At 27.6% G+C, this 18,282-nt stretch overlaps 1 protein-coding gene across 4 annotated transcripts in view; it reads right to left on the bottom strand.

Moving 5' to 3' along the window:
* The window catches only part of LOC101240170 (uncharacterized), an 89,958-nt gene that overhangs the window by 35,861 nt on the left and 35,815 nt on the right, over positions 1 to 18,282 (bottom strand). For 3 of the 4 annotated variants that reach the window (XM_065787778.1, XM_065787777.1, XM_065787775.1), the window contains exons 3-5: positions 5,656 to 5,726; positions 4,444 to 5,524; positions 4,146 to 4,371 (exon numbers count right to left, since the gene is read on the bottom strand). In XM_065787778.1, the coding sequence (XP_065643850.1) occupies positions 4,146 to 4,371; positions 4,444 to 5,524; positions 5,656 to 5,726 (1,378 nt within the window). Of the gene's footprint in view, positions 1 to 3,955; positions 4,022 to 4,145; positions 4,372 to 4,443; positions 5,525 to 5,655; positions 5,727 to 18,282 lie in introns of all 4 variants that reach the window. The other variant, XM_065787776.1, reaches the window with a different exon arrangement.

The following is an 18,282-nucleotide window of genomic DNA, read 5'->3' as shown; positions in this document are numbered from 1 at the left end:
TTTCTAAAACAATTCATTGGTATAATTAATTGTTGACAAAGTATTGTTTTTTTGAACTTTTTTTAACTTTATGGCCACTAATATTTCTTGAACACTAACAGTTTGAACAGCACCAAGTCTGTCATCACTTCGAGCATGTGTGGCTCTTTTCATGTAATTATTTCATGTTATGTAATCGGTAAAGTCTGGATTTCAGGTTAACATGATATTTGACATGATGGTTTTTTTTTATTGTAACTGATAAAACCTGTCATTCATTCTTTATTCATTTGATCTGGGAATGATATATTTAATGAAAATATTAGATAGCTTTTCTGTACATTGATTCGAAGCAAACAATATTTTTGAATTTGCTGAAGCGAACCATTATTTTTATCACATTTAAATCTAAATTGAAGATGTATTTAGTTAGGGTAGCCTCAGTGATCATCCAGGTAATGATTTTAAAATCCGGAAAAAATTTGCAAAAAGAAATCTGAAGAAATTTGGAATTTATTTCCCTTATATTTGTCTTAATTTAGCTTTGAACTGATGGCTTTCTTAATTTTTCAGAAACAATTCTTATTTTTTGTATGGGAATGACTGAAAAAGTTAAAAATATATATATATTGAAAAATATATATTTATATTTGTATTTCCGCAAAACTTTTTTTTCAAAAATACAAATTTATATATTCTTGCAAAAAAATTTACAATACATTCCATAACTATCTTCTAGAAAATATAGAAATTTAAACATCATTTTTGTCTCCATTTTCCACACTCAGTTTAGAATTATTTTTTCAAAAAACAAACTAACATCTCACTTTGACTGAATCTTTATTATTATACAAAATAAAGTAATAAAATAATAAAATAAATATAAATACATATATATATATATATATATATATATATATATATATATATATACATATATATAAATACATATATATAAATACATAAATATATATATATATACATATATATATATATATATATATATATATATATATATATATATATATATATATATATATATGTATATATATGTATATATATATATATATATATATATATATATATATATATATATATATATATATATATATATATATATATATATTACATATTATAAATATAAATACATAAATATATATACATATATATAAATACAAAAATAAAGAAATAATATATTTTTTATAATTTTAATAGTTAAAAATAATATTATTACTATTATTATACTAGTATTATTTAATAGTATTATTTGCAAATATGTTAAGCAGTTTTTTAATGACAATTTTCATGAAATATTTGTAATTTGTTATTCAATATAAATTTTTACTTTAATAAAAGTTTAATTTTATAAAAAACCGAACTTAATCCAGTGAAGATAAAAATTATTGTTTTATTTACCGCAAAGCCTTTTTAAGGTAAATTTTTTCATAATACTGTCATGGCTATGAAACCTTTAAAACAAGTTTACTGGAGGAAAAATTCCAATTTTAAATTAGTTCTATTTTAAGCAATATGTTAACTTCTTAAACAAATTTTTATTAAAGACAAAAGAGTGCAAAATTAGTGGCACAGAACTTGACTTTTTTTGAGTTTCTTTCCAAGCAGCAATAATCATAAGCTCTTCTGTATAATGTTGAAGCCTGGGACCTGCAGAAATTATTGCCTAAACAAATATGAAGAGCTTTTCTTTTTCACTAGTATTTGTTATACTAAGTGTGGAAGCTACCTAAAGAGTAAAAACGTCCACAGATCCTTGATGTTTCTGCACTTAAAGTTTTGGTTTTGGTTTAGTTTAGTTTTGGTTTCATTTTAAGCTTGTCATTTGATTCAGATGAAAAACTACTTTTGAGCAGTAATCCTCATCACATTTGATTTCATTAACTGCTGTGAACAAGGATGCAGTTGCCTCTTTTAATTTCTCAGAGTAGTTGGCAGCGGCTCTTTCTCAGAGTAGTTGGCACCTTTACTCTTCATTGAACAGTCTTCATTTGAAAGACAGAGGTTAATCAATTATATATTATTGATCACAACTTTGAAACATCTCTTGGTTTATCAGGTTTGTAGCTGTCTTGGATAAATATTGACTCGGATATATTTTTGCAGGTGAGTTACTAATGTTGCAATCAATAAAAAAGGTGACGATGTTATGTCAAATAAAACTCTGCATAAACGATATGTAGCAATTTGAGATAAAAAAATAATTTCATTATTTACAGAATCTATTTTCTATTTTTTCAGAATCTCTTTCATATTTCATTCAACATGATATTAAGGTATGAACAAATACAAGAACAAAGCCCTTGAATGGCCTAAATCATCTGAAACTATGACAGCTGACAAACATGAGTCTTGGTACCAAAATGCATCAGCAATCACAGTAACTTGCTTCTGTACCAATGTTCATCTTGCAACAAAGTTAAAAACTTTTCAGCAAAATCTACTTGATTAACAGCGGTGTCATTATTACTATGAAGTTAGATCTTATAATTATGGTAATAAAGACTTTGACTGTTTCTGTTTAAAAAAAAAATGCCCAAAAAATGGCAGTAGAGATTTTGAAATCATGTTGTAAAGATTATTAACTCCTCCGTTATTTTCAACTTAATATAATTTTTCCATTACTTTTCACAACTTTTTCCTATGGTACCAAGTAACACATTTATTATTGGTAATGTCATTTAAACCATAAAGATCATAAAACTTAGCATCTTTTCATTTTGTTTTTAAAAGTTTTATATAGCTTATACTCTCTTTCTTGGTGATTTTTGTATTGTTGACTCTTTCCAAGAAATTTGCAAATTTGCAGATCTATAAGATAGTGATGTAACAATTACAGATTTTGATTCTTTCTACTCTTTCTTTTTCTTGTTCATTCCCCAGGTCTTTTTTTTTCTCTCTTGATTCTTTCTGACTTTCAGTTTTTCCAACTGTCTTTTACTTTACTTCTTTCACCATTTAGCATGATAAAGAGGCATATTAGACCTTGAAAGGTAAACAAAAAAACATAACAGCTATTAAAGGTGCACATATTACTCATCTAGGGCTCCATTGAGTTACTATCCCTTAGAGGGGTTTATATACCCCAAAAAAGAGCCTTGTGTATGTTAAACATACCTTTATTCTTTAGTTTTGAGCAAAGTACAAAAAATATCAAAGACAGCAGATAGCACAATAATCTGGGTTATCAAAGTTAACAAAGCCTTTTTTTTGTGGCTTCAGTTTAGTAATAAGTTAAATAATTATTTTTTTAAACTTTTATGTCATGACATAACAGCCTGACAACAAAGCATGTTAAAAAAATATAAGCTAATAACATGAGTTGTATTATTTTTTTAACATGCCAGTGTTGTTTTAGATCTACTACATAGAGTCCTTTGCTCTGGTATTTTGGATTTCTAAATAGTACATTATTTGTCACAGTGTGACATTTCATAATGTGACAACAGTGTTAATAAGAATGAACTAAAATTTTTCTAAAGTCTTGTGACAATAAGCTTTTTTTTTTAAATCATAAGTATCAATTATTAGAGCTGATTATAATGCTGAACACAGTTTCTGGATTTTTCAAAGGATAAATTGAACTTAGGCAGTTTACTTTTTTATGTAGCTAACTATTAAAACCTAGATATTTCATGAAAGAGGAGAGTTGAAAATTTTTATTGATATATAGTATGTGTATTTAATATCTTTTCATCATTGAAAAATTGGACTAATACAAAGATAACTTGGTAATGGAACAAACAATAGTTAAAGGAGGACTAATGGTCACAGTATAAAGTGGGTGGAGTTAAGAGTTTTTTAAGGTTTATATTAGAATGATAGATAAAAAAAAAAAGTCAAGTTTGAAAGTCAAGTGTATTGAGTAAAGTGAAAAAAGAGATGCAAAGAGTCAATCAAAGGGATTAGATAGAGAAACCTAGAAGACATAATAAGACAAACTGTTACAATGTAATCCTACCTAACCAATCCATGTCTGCATATTTAAGTTCAAACTCCACCATTTTCCCCTTCCTAACCCTTAGTCCTACAAATAAATATTTTACTCAAAAATTTTGTTATTCACAAACTAGTTTGCAGTGAAAATTAAATTACATAATACATAAAAACTTCAGTAAACTAAAAATATAAAAACTTTTTAACAAACTTACCTATTAAGTTCTGTTGCTGAAAAGGTATACGATTATTGCTCATTGCAGATAACTCTTGGAATGGAATGGATGAAAAAACATCAACGTGATTACAGTTTTCATTGCTATTTTCTTGTATTACTTGTTGTAATTCTTTTTCTTTATAGCCTTGCTTAAGATTTAATGAAGGCTCTGCAATCATACTGTTATCATCTATACTTTTAGCAAAAATATGAGCTTTCAGAACCTTAAACAGAAATGTTTGAATTTATTTGAAAATATTTTAGATTAAAAGTAAAAAGATAAAAACTTGACTCACTTCTTTTATAATAGGATCAAGTTGATTCTTTAGAACTGTTTGTTTAATTTTCTCATTATCTTCTAAATTAGAATAGTTAGAAATAACAGAAAATTTGTTGTCTTGTAATTTTTGATAACTATTTTTCGATAAAAAACAGTTAGAAGGTATGTTACAACCAAGCGTAGGGTTTTCAGGATGACTGGCAGGTTTTTTATTAGTTAATATTGGTGTTACAGAAGAAGTAAGAGCAGAATCATTAGAGATACTTTTTTTTAAATGCACTTTTTTTGCAGATCTGTCTGAAGTTTGTGTAGAAATATTTTTTGAAGTAGTAAAAGAAGTAGAAGTAGTTAATGGAGAAGTAGAAGCAAGAATCTGGATATGAGATGGTTGGGTAAAATTAATATTTGTCAAAACTTGTGATGTTTGTCTATCATTTTTTTTGTCCATAGAGGAAACAAGGTTAGAAGTTTGGGTAGAAGTTTCAATGCAAAAACTCTTTTTCTTGCTTTTGATTGATAAATCAAAAGGTTTTTCAGCAGCTTGCTGTATCATATTGCTGCATGATAGTATCTGACAAGATCTTTGGCAATGAGCTGTACAATGACAACAAAGGCAGCTTCCAACACAAACTTCATTAGGACATTCCTTTTGCATATAAGAAAAGTGATTCTCCTTTTGCTCACATAAAGAATTAACTGTTGAACCTGATTTTTGATGTTGTAACATTTCTATTGTTTGAAGATCTGAAAACAAACATTTAGATGATGAAGTAATTGAATTGGCATGGCATGCACATCGAAGGGATGAATCAACTGCTTTATTTAATACATTAATGTTGCAAGACTTTTTTTTAATTCTATTATTTTGCAATAAAGTTTTTTCTGAAGTTTTGATGTTTTCAATTTTACGGGATAATCTCCATTGGTATAAAATGTCATCTTCTGGCCTAAGTGATTTTTGAGATGCACCAGTTATTCCAAGATTTTCACCTCTTACTGAATGAGGATGTAACATTTGTATACTTTTATTAGAAGAATGGTTCGTAGGTTTCTCAGTATTCTTGGTATCCAGTTTTGATCTAGAAACCACAGCAGCACTGTGGAGATTAAAAAAGTATATATCAAAACACAGATCAAACCAAAATGGATTTAAAGAAAAAAAGAAAAAAATTATTGAAATAAAAAAGTAAATTATATAAATGAAAAGGAAAATAAATAAAATAATAACCTGAGATGAAGAAGTTTTTCTGCTTTTTCTTGTATTATATTTGTTTCATACTCATCAACAGAGGCTTCAGTCTTTCTTAACAACAGGAGTATATAAATTATATAAAAATAATTATTTAATTAGCACATCATCACCATCATCTTTATCATCGCCGTCATTATCATCATCACCATTATCCTCATCATCATCATCATCATCATCATCATCATCATCATCATCATCATCATCATCATCATCATCATCATCATCATCATCATCATCATCACCATCATCATCACCATCATCATTTAAATCATGATTTAAATTGAGCAAATCAAAATCATGATTGAACTATATGATTTTAATTGCTTTAATAATAATTGATTAATTTATATAATCCATTGATATTCAAATGCTAAATTTAGCTGTAAATAGCTCCTAATTAGAATTAACTTATTATTTATTAATTATATAATGCATTATATAATAAATATCATAAATTAGTTTTTATATTTATTGTAGAACTTTTAGGAGTACATTTTTTGTTTATATTTTAACCTATTGACCATTATCAATGAAGCATCCACCACAGATAAAAAAGAGGATAATGGCTTCTATAAGTATCATTTTTTTTTACAGCTAAAAAAAAATTTTTACACCTGTATTTTTGACAGGCATAAAAAAAAAAAATTTATTATTGTTTTATCTACTGCTAGTAAAAAAGCCCAAAGGTTTATTGCTAAAAACCCAACCACATTTGCTGCTGCTTGAAAAATCTAGCTGATAATAGCTCTAATTATTCCAGGAAGAGCGGAGCCTGCTTTTCCAGCCAGCCAAATTAACCTTCTTTTTATTTTTCAAGAAATGGTTTTGGAGGACTTGGATTAGGAACACTGCCTAATTTTGAAAGACTTTCAACTATAGATACAATAATTGCTCCAACAGCTGTAAGAACCACAGCAATTGTTACCATCTGTTCGCAGAAAAATGTCTATGTATATATATTTTTTATTTTTGTTATTCACCTCCCCAAGGCTGATTAGGCCACTACAGATGAGGAGGCTATTTGTGGTTATAACCCTCTCTCAACTCTATAACTCCAAAACACAAACCTTGACGAAACAAGTTGAGCGCAGTACTACCAGGGACGTGGTGGGATTCGAACCCGGAACCACTCGCTTACGAAGCGTGCGCTCTACCACTACACCACTACCGCATTAATTTTATATTAATTTTATCGGCATTATAATAATTTTATGGGAATTTTATATTAATTTTATCGGCAAAGAATAATTCTCTATCATTAAGTAATCTATTAACAAGGTCGCGAAATTTAAAAAAAGTTTCTTTCCTTTAATTTTTTTTTCGATATTAAGTTTTTCCCCAATATCTTTAAGAGAATTTTTTAATTGTGTAAAATCTAGCTCCAGCTCTGATATTTTTGCATTTGGAGAAAATATAAGGTGTCAAACAGTTTCTTAATTGTTTGACACAGATGAAAATAAATTTGTTCTTCTTCAATGTTTTATTTTTAATATTTTAATTCCTTTTGATTTTCTTTATCAAGCGTATCATCTACTAAATTAATTTTATTTATTATATCTCTCAATAATGTGGGTCCATCACTTTTAAAGAAATTCCTAAATCTTCAAGTCTATAATTTGGAAGCGTTTCTAAACACTTGCCAAGTATTGCCCATTGTTTACTCTTAATTGAAGTTTATATGGTTCATTTTAAAGATTTTTTCCTAAAAAGTACATTTCATTATTTTCTCTCAAAAATTTCTAGGGATGAAAATTTGCTGGACATTTTCAACTCAATTTTCCAGAAAATTTCCAGAAAATTTTAAAAAAAGAAAAGTTTTTTTATAATTAATGGGTAAAATTTTATCTTATTTAGACAGTTATTATCGACAATTTTATGGTAAAATATTGTGAAACAGATTATAAAAATTTTTGAAAATCACTTTTTTTGGTATTTTGTTGGGTTTTTTTATAGCAACTATGATAATTTATTTTCAAAATTTTCTAAAATTGATTTATCCTGTTATTTGCTAAGCATATACATTGCCATAGCTAACTTTGTTTAAGGCTTAACATAATTTGCACCCCCATCCCTAAAGGGGAAAGAGCATTTTTAAACGTCTATTAAATCGGCCTTTAAGTTACTGAAAACTGTAAAACTGTATAAAAAAAGACTTGATTGAATATTTACAGTCTTTTACAATATTTTCTTGATTTAATGACGTTATTGATTAATGAAAGGTAAAAAGTAAAGTAACATTTTTGCAAAGTTTGAACTAATTAAAAACTTATTTAGCAATAAAAATAAAGAACGAATGTTTTCAAGGTTATAAATTCTGCCACAATGTGTAAATAAGTGCTTTAAAGAATTGAGTATCACTCGCCACAACCTTGCTAGGCCATTTTTTACTTTATAAATCAATAAATTAAAAACTTATTTTATACTTTAAAATGGTTTAATTTTATACTGTATTTTTCAACCAATACTGCATAGGCGATTTGTGTGTGTTTTACAAGTATTATACCAAGCAAGTTAATTTATTATTATTTTACTGAACATCAGATCAAATGTGCTTTTAATGTCATTTTTAGATAAATTATTACAATCTAACACAGCTTGTGGAACTATAACATGTACCTTTTATAAAATGTTTTAAATGCAATATTTATATATAAAAATTTTCCTTTCTTTTTTGAAATTTTATATGCAATCTCTATATAAAAAAATCTTTGTTTCTTTAAAAAACACTTAACTAAAATAATACACAATTAAAAATAAAAATAAAAATTTTTAAATTATAAAACTTGTTAATCTAAAAAAGATTTTATTCTTAGTGTTTTGTGAATATTTTACATAGAAATACCTTACACCCAAGCTCAAAAGACAGACCAACTCGCAAAACATCTACTTTTCATTGTTTCACAAAAATAATATACATAATCAGAGAAGTAATAAGAAACATCGTTTTTGGTGCCAAATGTTTTCTCGCATCAAGTATGGTAGACCATATGATATTTTCTGGTGGCAAATGGATAGCAAGCATCAGTCATTTAAAATTTGACTGCAACAGACAAATTCTAACGCTAGGTAAGTGATACATATATTAACATAGACCAAAGGGCCATCATATGTGAACTAATTATACATGTTACAGAGGACTACTACGGGATGTGGAACTAAGTTAAATACTGAAGAAGTCAAGATCAAGGCATTCAAGACTGCCAATGTATCAACATCTGAGATATTGAAACATATACAGTGGAGTCAGAAGATGATCAAGAAGATTTTGAAGGATCCTGATACATATTTGAAAACAAAATCCAACTAAAATGCTTCAAAATTAACCAAGCGTGACAAACGTCACATACTGAAAGTGGCTTCAAACTCTGGTTGTAGTGCCCAATTGATCAACTCCCAGCTGGATATTGATGTGTAATTGCGTATAATACAAAGAATGTTACATGAAGCCAAACATCTAAGGTATGCAAAGCATATGTCAGCGCCGGCGATGGAGAAACATCACATGGAGAAACGTATGGCATATGTGAACAAACATTTGTCTTGTCCACCTGATTAGGGCTGAATTATTTGGTCTAATGAGAAGAAATTTAATCTTGATGGTCCAGATGGATAACAATATTATTGGCATGACTTACGAAAAGAGCCTGAGACTTTCTTGTCCAGACAAAATGGTGGTGGTAGCGTCATAATTTGGGATGCATTTTCCAAGGCTGGATTATCTGAATTGAAATTCTTAGTAGGGAAACAAACAGTTGAAGACTATATTATTAGACTCTCTGATTACTTAATGCCATATGGGCATGCAAACTATAGACATACGTTTGTCTTTATGCAAGATAACGCACCGATACATATGGTAAAGACTGTGATGGAATTTATAACAGAACATGACATCCAGTTGTTTGATCATCCAGCGTCACCCAACTTGAATCCAATTGAAAACATTTGGGGTTACTTGTCTCATCACATCTTTGCAAATGGAAAACAATACAATAATGTCATGGAACTGAAAATGGCCATCCAGATGAAATGGAACAAAACCCCCAATCTTTGCTTGAAACACTTATTTCTTCCATACCTAAGCGCTGCATTTAGGTTATCATGAAGAAAGGTAAGAAGATTGACTATTAGGTACGTTTCTACGTATTAGTAATCTCTAAAATCTGCTGAAATGATGTGTGTGCTATTTATTTGGCACAATGTATTTTTCATTTTATTTATTTTTATTTTTTACATGTTTTAAACAAAATCAAAGACAATATTGTCCTTTTTTTGTATTTTATTTCTTGTGTTATAGTGTGTTTAAATATGCATTAATTATTGTGTTAAATTTAATACACCTATTTTTGTTACTAAATTATTGCATGCGTTATTCCTTTGGCGCGGACTGTATATTATATACATTAGATGCCTTACTTCAATCCAAAAATTCAAGCTTTGGGCCTATTTAGAAATGGCTTCCACAAGATTAACTATATAACATTTTGCCATTTTTACAAATGGCAGATTAAATTTGTAAACAAAAAAGCAACTTCTTTTTTCATCCAATAAAATCCTGCAAATTAGTTATAGGCATGGTTGTCCGATGGCACTAGATGATGATTTTCTCAAAGGCTAAAACTATTATTTTGATGCAGTTGACTTGCACAATAGGACAATTTATTTACATCAAATTGCTTTGATTAAATTAATAAATTCAATTACTAATTTAATAATAAATAGTTAATTTCCTAATTAAATTAGTAAATTGATAATTATATTTTAATGATGAAGCTAAAAAAAGAAACATGTCATATAACCATGGCAATCTGTATGATAACAGGCTGTGTAAACATATAAAATGTGTGATAAACTGGCGACCATGGCAAAATTTAGCTGTTGCTATATACGCTTTATATTTAAAAACCATTTTTAATATAATTCTATGAATGTCTAAATATGTTAGTTAACATCTTTTAGTAAAATTAAGTTTAAATTAAGTTACTTAGCAATAAATTTGTTACCTTACTTAACTTACTTAGCAATATATTTAATTTAATACCTTACTTAGCAATAAATTTGTTGAATCTGTAAGATGAGTAAACCTTTTATTAGCACAAAACTTATGAAAATTCCTGTATAAATTAGGTAAAGTATATAGGTAATAAATGTTTCTTTAATTAAAATTTTATAATATGTAAATTAAAAAATTAAAAAAAAAAATGTTATATAGGGAGACTATTGGGAGAGTTTAGAAATGGGACATTTTAGAAAGGAAGAGAAAAATAAAGGGAATTTAGTTAAATGCTTTGTTAAAATTAGATACAGTATTAGAGCTATTTTTGCAGATAGTGTGAAAATGAATTATTTCTTAATAATGTAAGCTTCTATGGTACTAGCACGTTAAGAGCATTTTTTACAATAAAATTTAGCATTAAAACAATGCAACGAAACATTGTCACCATTTACTTTTAAGTCACTACTAGCATTCAGCAAAGACATTAAAGTTGATTGATTCCGTAGACAAATAAAATTCTAAAAGAAATCAAAGATATGGAATGTCTTGAAACATATTTTTGCATATATGAAAATATATATTTTACATATATTTTTTTCCCTAACAATTATAACCTAAAGAAGTTTTGGGGGGCCAAGGCCCCCCGGCCCCCATGGTTATAAATAAATTAGTAAAAAACACTTATCTAACTTTTTTCTTCAACTTTAAGTTTCACCATTGCTGGATATATATATATATATATATATATATATATATATATATATATATATATATATATATATATATATATATATATATATATATATATATATATATATATATATATATATACACTCTTGCTTGGTTAGCAGAAATATATATTTTTCCCATAAAAGTTGGCATATGAATTTATTTTATGAAATTAATAACCTTAACATTAGTAGAAAAATGTAACAAATTGTTTTTACTTTATCTAAAAAGTATGTATACAGTAAAATCACTAATTTTAGACCTCTTTTTTTTTTTAATTCTTATTCACTCCTTACAAGACTGCAACTACTGTTAAGTTGGGAGTTTCTAGAAAAAAAAAATAGAGTTATAGAGCAGGAAAATAAGAAATGTGAGGAAAAAAGTTTTTAGAGCATGCAGGGAGAGATACAGTAAACAAATAAGACTTTAGTGAATGACGAGTCAAGCGAGAATGTGTTTTAGTTGATGGAACTAGAGATAATAGATTATTTGAGCAGCAACCATGATAGTATTTGTAGAAAAGGGAAAGAGATGCAACTTTAAGAAGATGGGGAAGAAGCTCAAGCTTAGCAGATAGAGCGGGTCCAACTACAGTTACAGTGCGTTTTAGGACCTTGTCTTAAAGAGAAAGAGCATAATTAGAAGAACTAGCTCAAACATGACAACAGTATTCCATACAGAGACGAATAAGAGATTTGTAGAGAATAGAATCAGGAGTAAAAAAATGGCAATCACAATAAAGAGAAGCAACCTTTACATATGCAAATTTAGCAATCGATTGTATATATACTTTTCATGAAAGGTCAGTAGTAAACAATAATCCAAGGAGACATAAAGAAGAGTGTGAGGGTTGCCATTTATTAATATAGGAATATCGACAGTATTGCAATTGTAGTTTGCAGTAAATAACTGAGTTTTGTTGAAGTTAAAATTTACAAGCCACTGTGAGCCCCAATCTGTCACAGAAATGAGATCAGATTTAAGATCAGCTGTCTGTTTTAAGCAATCGAAAATAGAAAACTTTTTGTCAAGACAGGAGTATAAAGTTGAGTCATCAGCAAAAAGAGCAACTTTATATGTAAGGTTGTCAGCAAGATCATTAATGTAAACAAGAAACAAAACAGGACCAAAGATAGAAGAAAATATGAAGAAGAGTGTTGGCCTTCAAGGATGACTTATGATAATAAAGCATTTAGAAAGAAACAATTTGATAATCTCAAAAATGTTACCAGATACACCATATGAAGTAAGCTTATGGAGAAGGCAAGCATGCCAAACTTTGTCAAAAGCTTTAGATATGTCAAGAGCAATAACTCTAGCCTTTCTGCATCTAATGCACAATATAATCTATCAGTCACAGCAATTAGCAAGCCAGCCGTAGAGTGAAAGGATCGAAAACTGTATTTATTGTCTGATAGTAAGTTATTTGACTCAAGATTGGAGGTGAGAAATTTGTTGATCAAAGACTTAAAGAACTTGCTAATAATAGAAAGAAGACTGAATGGACAATAATTGGAAGGGTCACAATGTTCTCTAGAGGTATAATGGTGGCAAAGAATCCGGAACTCTGGCCATAAAAACAATAGTTTCATTAAATCAATAAATTTATTAAATCTTATGAAGTTTTTTCTTTTTGCAGATCGTAAGTCAACCAATATGTTTAGAGCTTCTGGACACCAGAGACCAGGAAAAAATAGAGATATAAAGCCGAAGTCCTTTCGGGACTCTGCATCCTTGATTTTACTTGTTATAAACAAAGAAAATGTATCTCAAAACTAAAAAAATAATAATTTTTAGTTATTATTTTCTAATTTTTGAGACCGGTTAAGGTCTTACAAATTAGAAAATAAATACTCACTTATAAAAATAAAAATTCCTACCCTCCTGTTTATTAATACCCCCCTTTCTCCCCTTTTCTTTTCTCCTCTCAATTATTACATCTGGATAAAAACTTGATTTGTCTATTGATTGAAAAAGTTAAAGAAGTTTGTTAGACAAAACTTTGAGTGCAAGTGACCAGTATGTTTTATAATCATTTCTTTTCCATTATTTACAACTTCTAAATACAATTAAAAAAGTTGGTGCAGAATTAAAAACACCACCTACTGAATTAGCAATAACCCCTCGTCTACTGATGTGAAAACTATTGTTTTTTTTTTTAATATTTTTACGTAAAAAACAAACAAGGGTAGATTGTTTATATCTGCTATGGTATTCTAATGACTATTACATTCTAACTATGAATTATCTTTTAGGCTCAATTTTGTAAATTATTAAATGCCAAATTAAATAAAATAATAAATGCATGGAGCATTTATTATTTTATTTAATTTATATAAATTAAATAAAATGGAGCATATAAAACATGTTGCGACACTTATAATGTAGAAAGTGATAAAATAATGAAATGCAGAAAGTGATGGTAAACAACTTTATTAAATATTGATGTTTTTTATCAATTTTTAGTCTTAACCAATACAAGTCATAACCAATTGTTGGCCACTGGTCTATAAAAAAACAACTGTTAATTATTCATTAAAATTAATTTAGTAAGTCAAAACTTGTTTAGTGAAATAATAAAAATTTAATAAAATATTTAGATCTATTAAATAAAAAAGTCAGATTTCGATTCTAAATTTCCTCAATGAATTTATCTACTAATATTGTACATTTGAAAATGTTTTTTATTTCTGCTTTAGGAAAGACCACAATCTAATTAATTGTGATAACTCTAACTAAATTATTCAAGAGAACTTTAAAAAAAATTGAGCCTATAAATCTGCATTTTTGCAATTCAAAATGGTAATTTTTGAAATTTAGAATCGGATTTTATAAACTTACCAAGAAAACAGAAAAAGCAAGTCAGCAACAACTAAAGGAACAACTTGTTATGGTCAAAACTGGTTGAATTTTATTACTGTCAAGTTACTCTCAAGTTACAAAAGGATGGTTGGGAATTTTTATCCAGATGTAATAAATGGGGGAGGGGGAGGGGAATGGGAAAGGAAGGAGGGGGAGGGGGAGGGGAAGGTAGCCTTAATAAACAGGTGAGTTAGAGTTTTTTTTTTCTTCCTATAAGTGATTTTGAATTTTCTAATTTTCAAGACCTAAACTGGTTTCAATAATTAGAAAATAATAACTGTAATTTTTTTTTTCAGTTTTGAGATATAGTTTCTTTGTTCATAACAAGAAAAACTTAATATATGAGGGGAGAGGTTCTTTATAAGCTTAGAGTGAGTAAGGAAAATTTCCGAAAATTATTAAACATCAACCTCTGTGTATTAAGCACTTAAGAGCACCACTTTATTTTCTTTTGATTTTTTTTAATTCCTGTTTTATAAGTAACAAATTTAAATAAATTTGACCATGTTTTTTTTTTCTGTTTAAGAAAAGACCACTCTCCAATTCTCTGTAACAACTCTAACTAAACTATTGAGAACAACTTCTAAAGAAATATAAAAATAAAAAATTGAGCTAAATTGGCATTTTTGTAATTAAACTCGTTTCTTACAAATTTTTGATAAAGGTCAAAATTACAGGCGTTATGTTTATTTTTAAATAATTTAAATTGTTTTGTTGAATTGATTGCCTAAAAATATGTAAGTGTGCATATTTTCAGCTTTCCATTGCACAAAGAACAGGACCAAAGACCAAAACCATTTTTTAAAATTTTTGATTGATTTTTGTTGGTTCAAGGCAAAGTTTGAATAATCATATCTTTGAAACCGTTTGGAATTAGATGATAAAATTTTGGGAATGTTCATAACTTACCAAAATCTTAGAGAGGTGCAAAAATCAGCAAAATCTGAGACTTAGGGTTGCATGTCCTGGATGTTTTCACATGGAATTGCCCATAATAATAGAAATAATAAAACACTATATAATAGAATAATAGAAAGCCATAGTAGCTCAAAAACTACAAGTGAAATTAATAGTAATTAATTTCACTTTTATAATAGTATATACATTGTTTAGTTTTTCTAGGTAAATAATTCAAATTATAAATTACAAATCAGATATTTAAATATAGATAGCTATAGATATTAAATATAGATATAGATAAATATAAATAGATATAGATGTTTCTCAATACGAGTTTTGAATAAGTTCAAGCTTTTGTTTTTGATGATAAAATTACGTAGTTTGTTCCACATTGATAAGACTTTATTGGTTACGAACTGATGATGAAGATTACAGTTTTTAACAATTTTTTTCTGATTTTGAAACTTTGACCCCTTGTGTTGGGCTGATATTTAGTGGAACAATATTGAACTTTTTCAAGAAGGGGTCTTATAAATGTTACATATAATATCTTAAAAATTTTTTTAGAAAATATATATATATCTATTTATTTTTCAATGCTTGGAAAATTTTCCAAGCATTGAAAAAAATTTTGATGTACAATTTGTTATGTGACTTTTCCACTTGAGATTTAATGACATTGTAATTTGAAGATCTATTTTGGTATCAGCTGCTATTATTTTGTCACCTAGTTTATAAATATAGCAATGGTATTTTTTTCCAAAATGCATATGACATTTTTCACTATTAAATTGCAATTAGCAGATCTCAGACTATTTGTAGGCTAGGTTAATTTCATTCTGAAGCAATTGATTGTTCTCAAAGTTAGCTTCTTTCCCTATTAACTTGGTGTCATCTGCAAAAAGCTTAGAGTGTTCTAAAATCTCTGGTAAATCATTAATATATTTAATGAATAAGATTAATTTCTGATCCTTGGGGAACATCGCTTGTTACCATTCCCCAGTTTGATACCTTCATTGCCTTGTGGCACTCTTTGGTGTTGACTAGTTAAAAAGTTACTAATATATATATATATATATATATATATATATATATATATATATATATATATATTATATATATATATATATATATACAACCCTCGGAATTAGGAAAAATGAGGTCGGCAATATTTTGCCGACCTCAATCTTTTTGAGGTCGGCAAAATATTGCCGACCTCATTTTTATAGAGGTATATATATATATATATATATATATATATATATATATATATATATATATATATATATATATATATATATATATATATATATATTTATATATATATTATGTACAAAATAGTGATTTCACCTATGCCTTATACCATTACATTACACCAAAACTTTTTAAATTAGATTATTTAAACAGCCTTTTATAATATGCAGAAATTTTAAACTAGTTTAATCTAAACTTTTTTCTAATTTAAAATGCTCTGTTTTACAATTTTGTTTTAACTTTTAAAATTTTCAATCATATCAAAGAAAATTATTTTTATCAAATTTAATTTTAGTTATTTTTTTTATGTTTGTTTTGCATTCAACTATTTTGTTTATTTATAGTTTTATTTTTCTTATTAATTAATTTATTTTTTATTAATTTATTTATTATTATTTAGAGTTTCAAATCAATCAACTTTTTTCATCTCGTTAAAAAGGTTGTTTTTTTTTAATTGAACGTTAAGAACTCACCCTTGAATAATTGCCCCCTTATTTAAAAATAAATAAATAAATTGTGAGAAGGCAAACATAAGTTGATAATATGGCGTTAAAAATGTTTTCAGAAATAAATAGTAAAAGTTCTCTTAAAACTCATAAAAGTACATTATATTTTCGACTTTTAATTTCACTACATTGATTTCTCAATTATAATCAGCTTCAGGGGTTATTATGGAAAATATGTACAAGAGAGGGCCTGGACAGGAAACGAAGATATATTTTCTGTAATCAAAAACCACACAGGTTTTACTCAAACTAAGAAAAAAATTAAAATTTATAAAAATAAAAAAAAATTTAAATCAATAGTAAAGTTTGTTTTAAATTAAAATACAGCAATCCAAATAAATTTATGAAACTCTGTATCCTCTCTTAAAAAATTGTTATTAACAAAAAAACATAAAATAGATTTTATTTGTTCTGGCGATATTTTCGTAATCTATTTTTTTCCTGCCTTTTCCGATTTTCTTATAGTTATTTGTGAAGATAAAGGTGCTTTGCTTTTTCTCCTCAAAACATCATATGTTTATTAGGTCTTGAACTAATTTAATTGCCTACTCAGAGAAGTGATTAACAACATCAAGCCCGTTGACTCTAAATTCTAGATAAAAGTTGTTGAACATCCTAAACTCTAGGAGCCTTCAACCATTGAGTTTCTGTCTTTCCATACCTAAGTTGTCAAAAACTAGCCACGAATTGTCTGTTGTTAATGAAGTCAAATTAGAAAGCTCATCTTTACTGAAGTTGAAGCTATTCAATACAGCTTGGTCTGTATTGAATAGCTTTATCTCGGACATATCTGGCACTCTAAAGGAAAACTGTCACTAGGACATTGTAAACTGTACAGTTTTTCGGCCATATCACTACATTCCCTACATTCTTTATCTGCTGAGGCAAAAACTACCAAAGTGGGATTCAAATACCAAGTATGTTTTTTTTTTTGTAATTCACCTCCCCAAGGCCAAGAAGGCCACTACAGATGAGGCTACTTGTGGTTATAACCCTCTCCCAACTCTATGTGCTAGAATAGAGCTTGAAACAGCTTGAGAGCTTTTCGTTTGCCTAATTTATCGCCAGTGTAACTAGCAAAACTTGGCTAATCTAAATCATTCTTTACTCAGCTGATAGATTTTTATTTAACTTTGATGTGCTTCATTTACTTCTTCATACAGAACACTTATATATTTTATTTCTACCTCCAACACTTTTTTTTGCGCCACGCTGGTCTTTTAAATAAGCAATATCTTCTACCTTTGCTTTCACTTTTCTTGTTTTATCTTTTAATATTTTCTCAAACATAATAAGGATGTTTTACAATCCAAAATACTTTATTCATTTGCTCTTCAAATAAATATTTTTTTTTAA

Source organism: Hydra vulgaris, chromosome 01, assembly GCF_038396675.1.
Source record: "Hydra vulgaris chromosome 01, alternate assembly HydraT2T_AEP".
Classification (NCBI taxonomy): Eukaryota; Metazoa; Cnidaria; class Hydrozoa; order Anthoathecata; family Hydridae; genus Hydra; species Hydra vulgaris.
The sequence above is the reverse complement of the archived record's forward strand: the minus strand, read 5'-3'. Positions and strand labels throughout refer to the sequence as shown.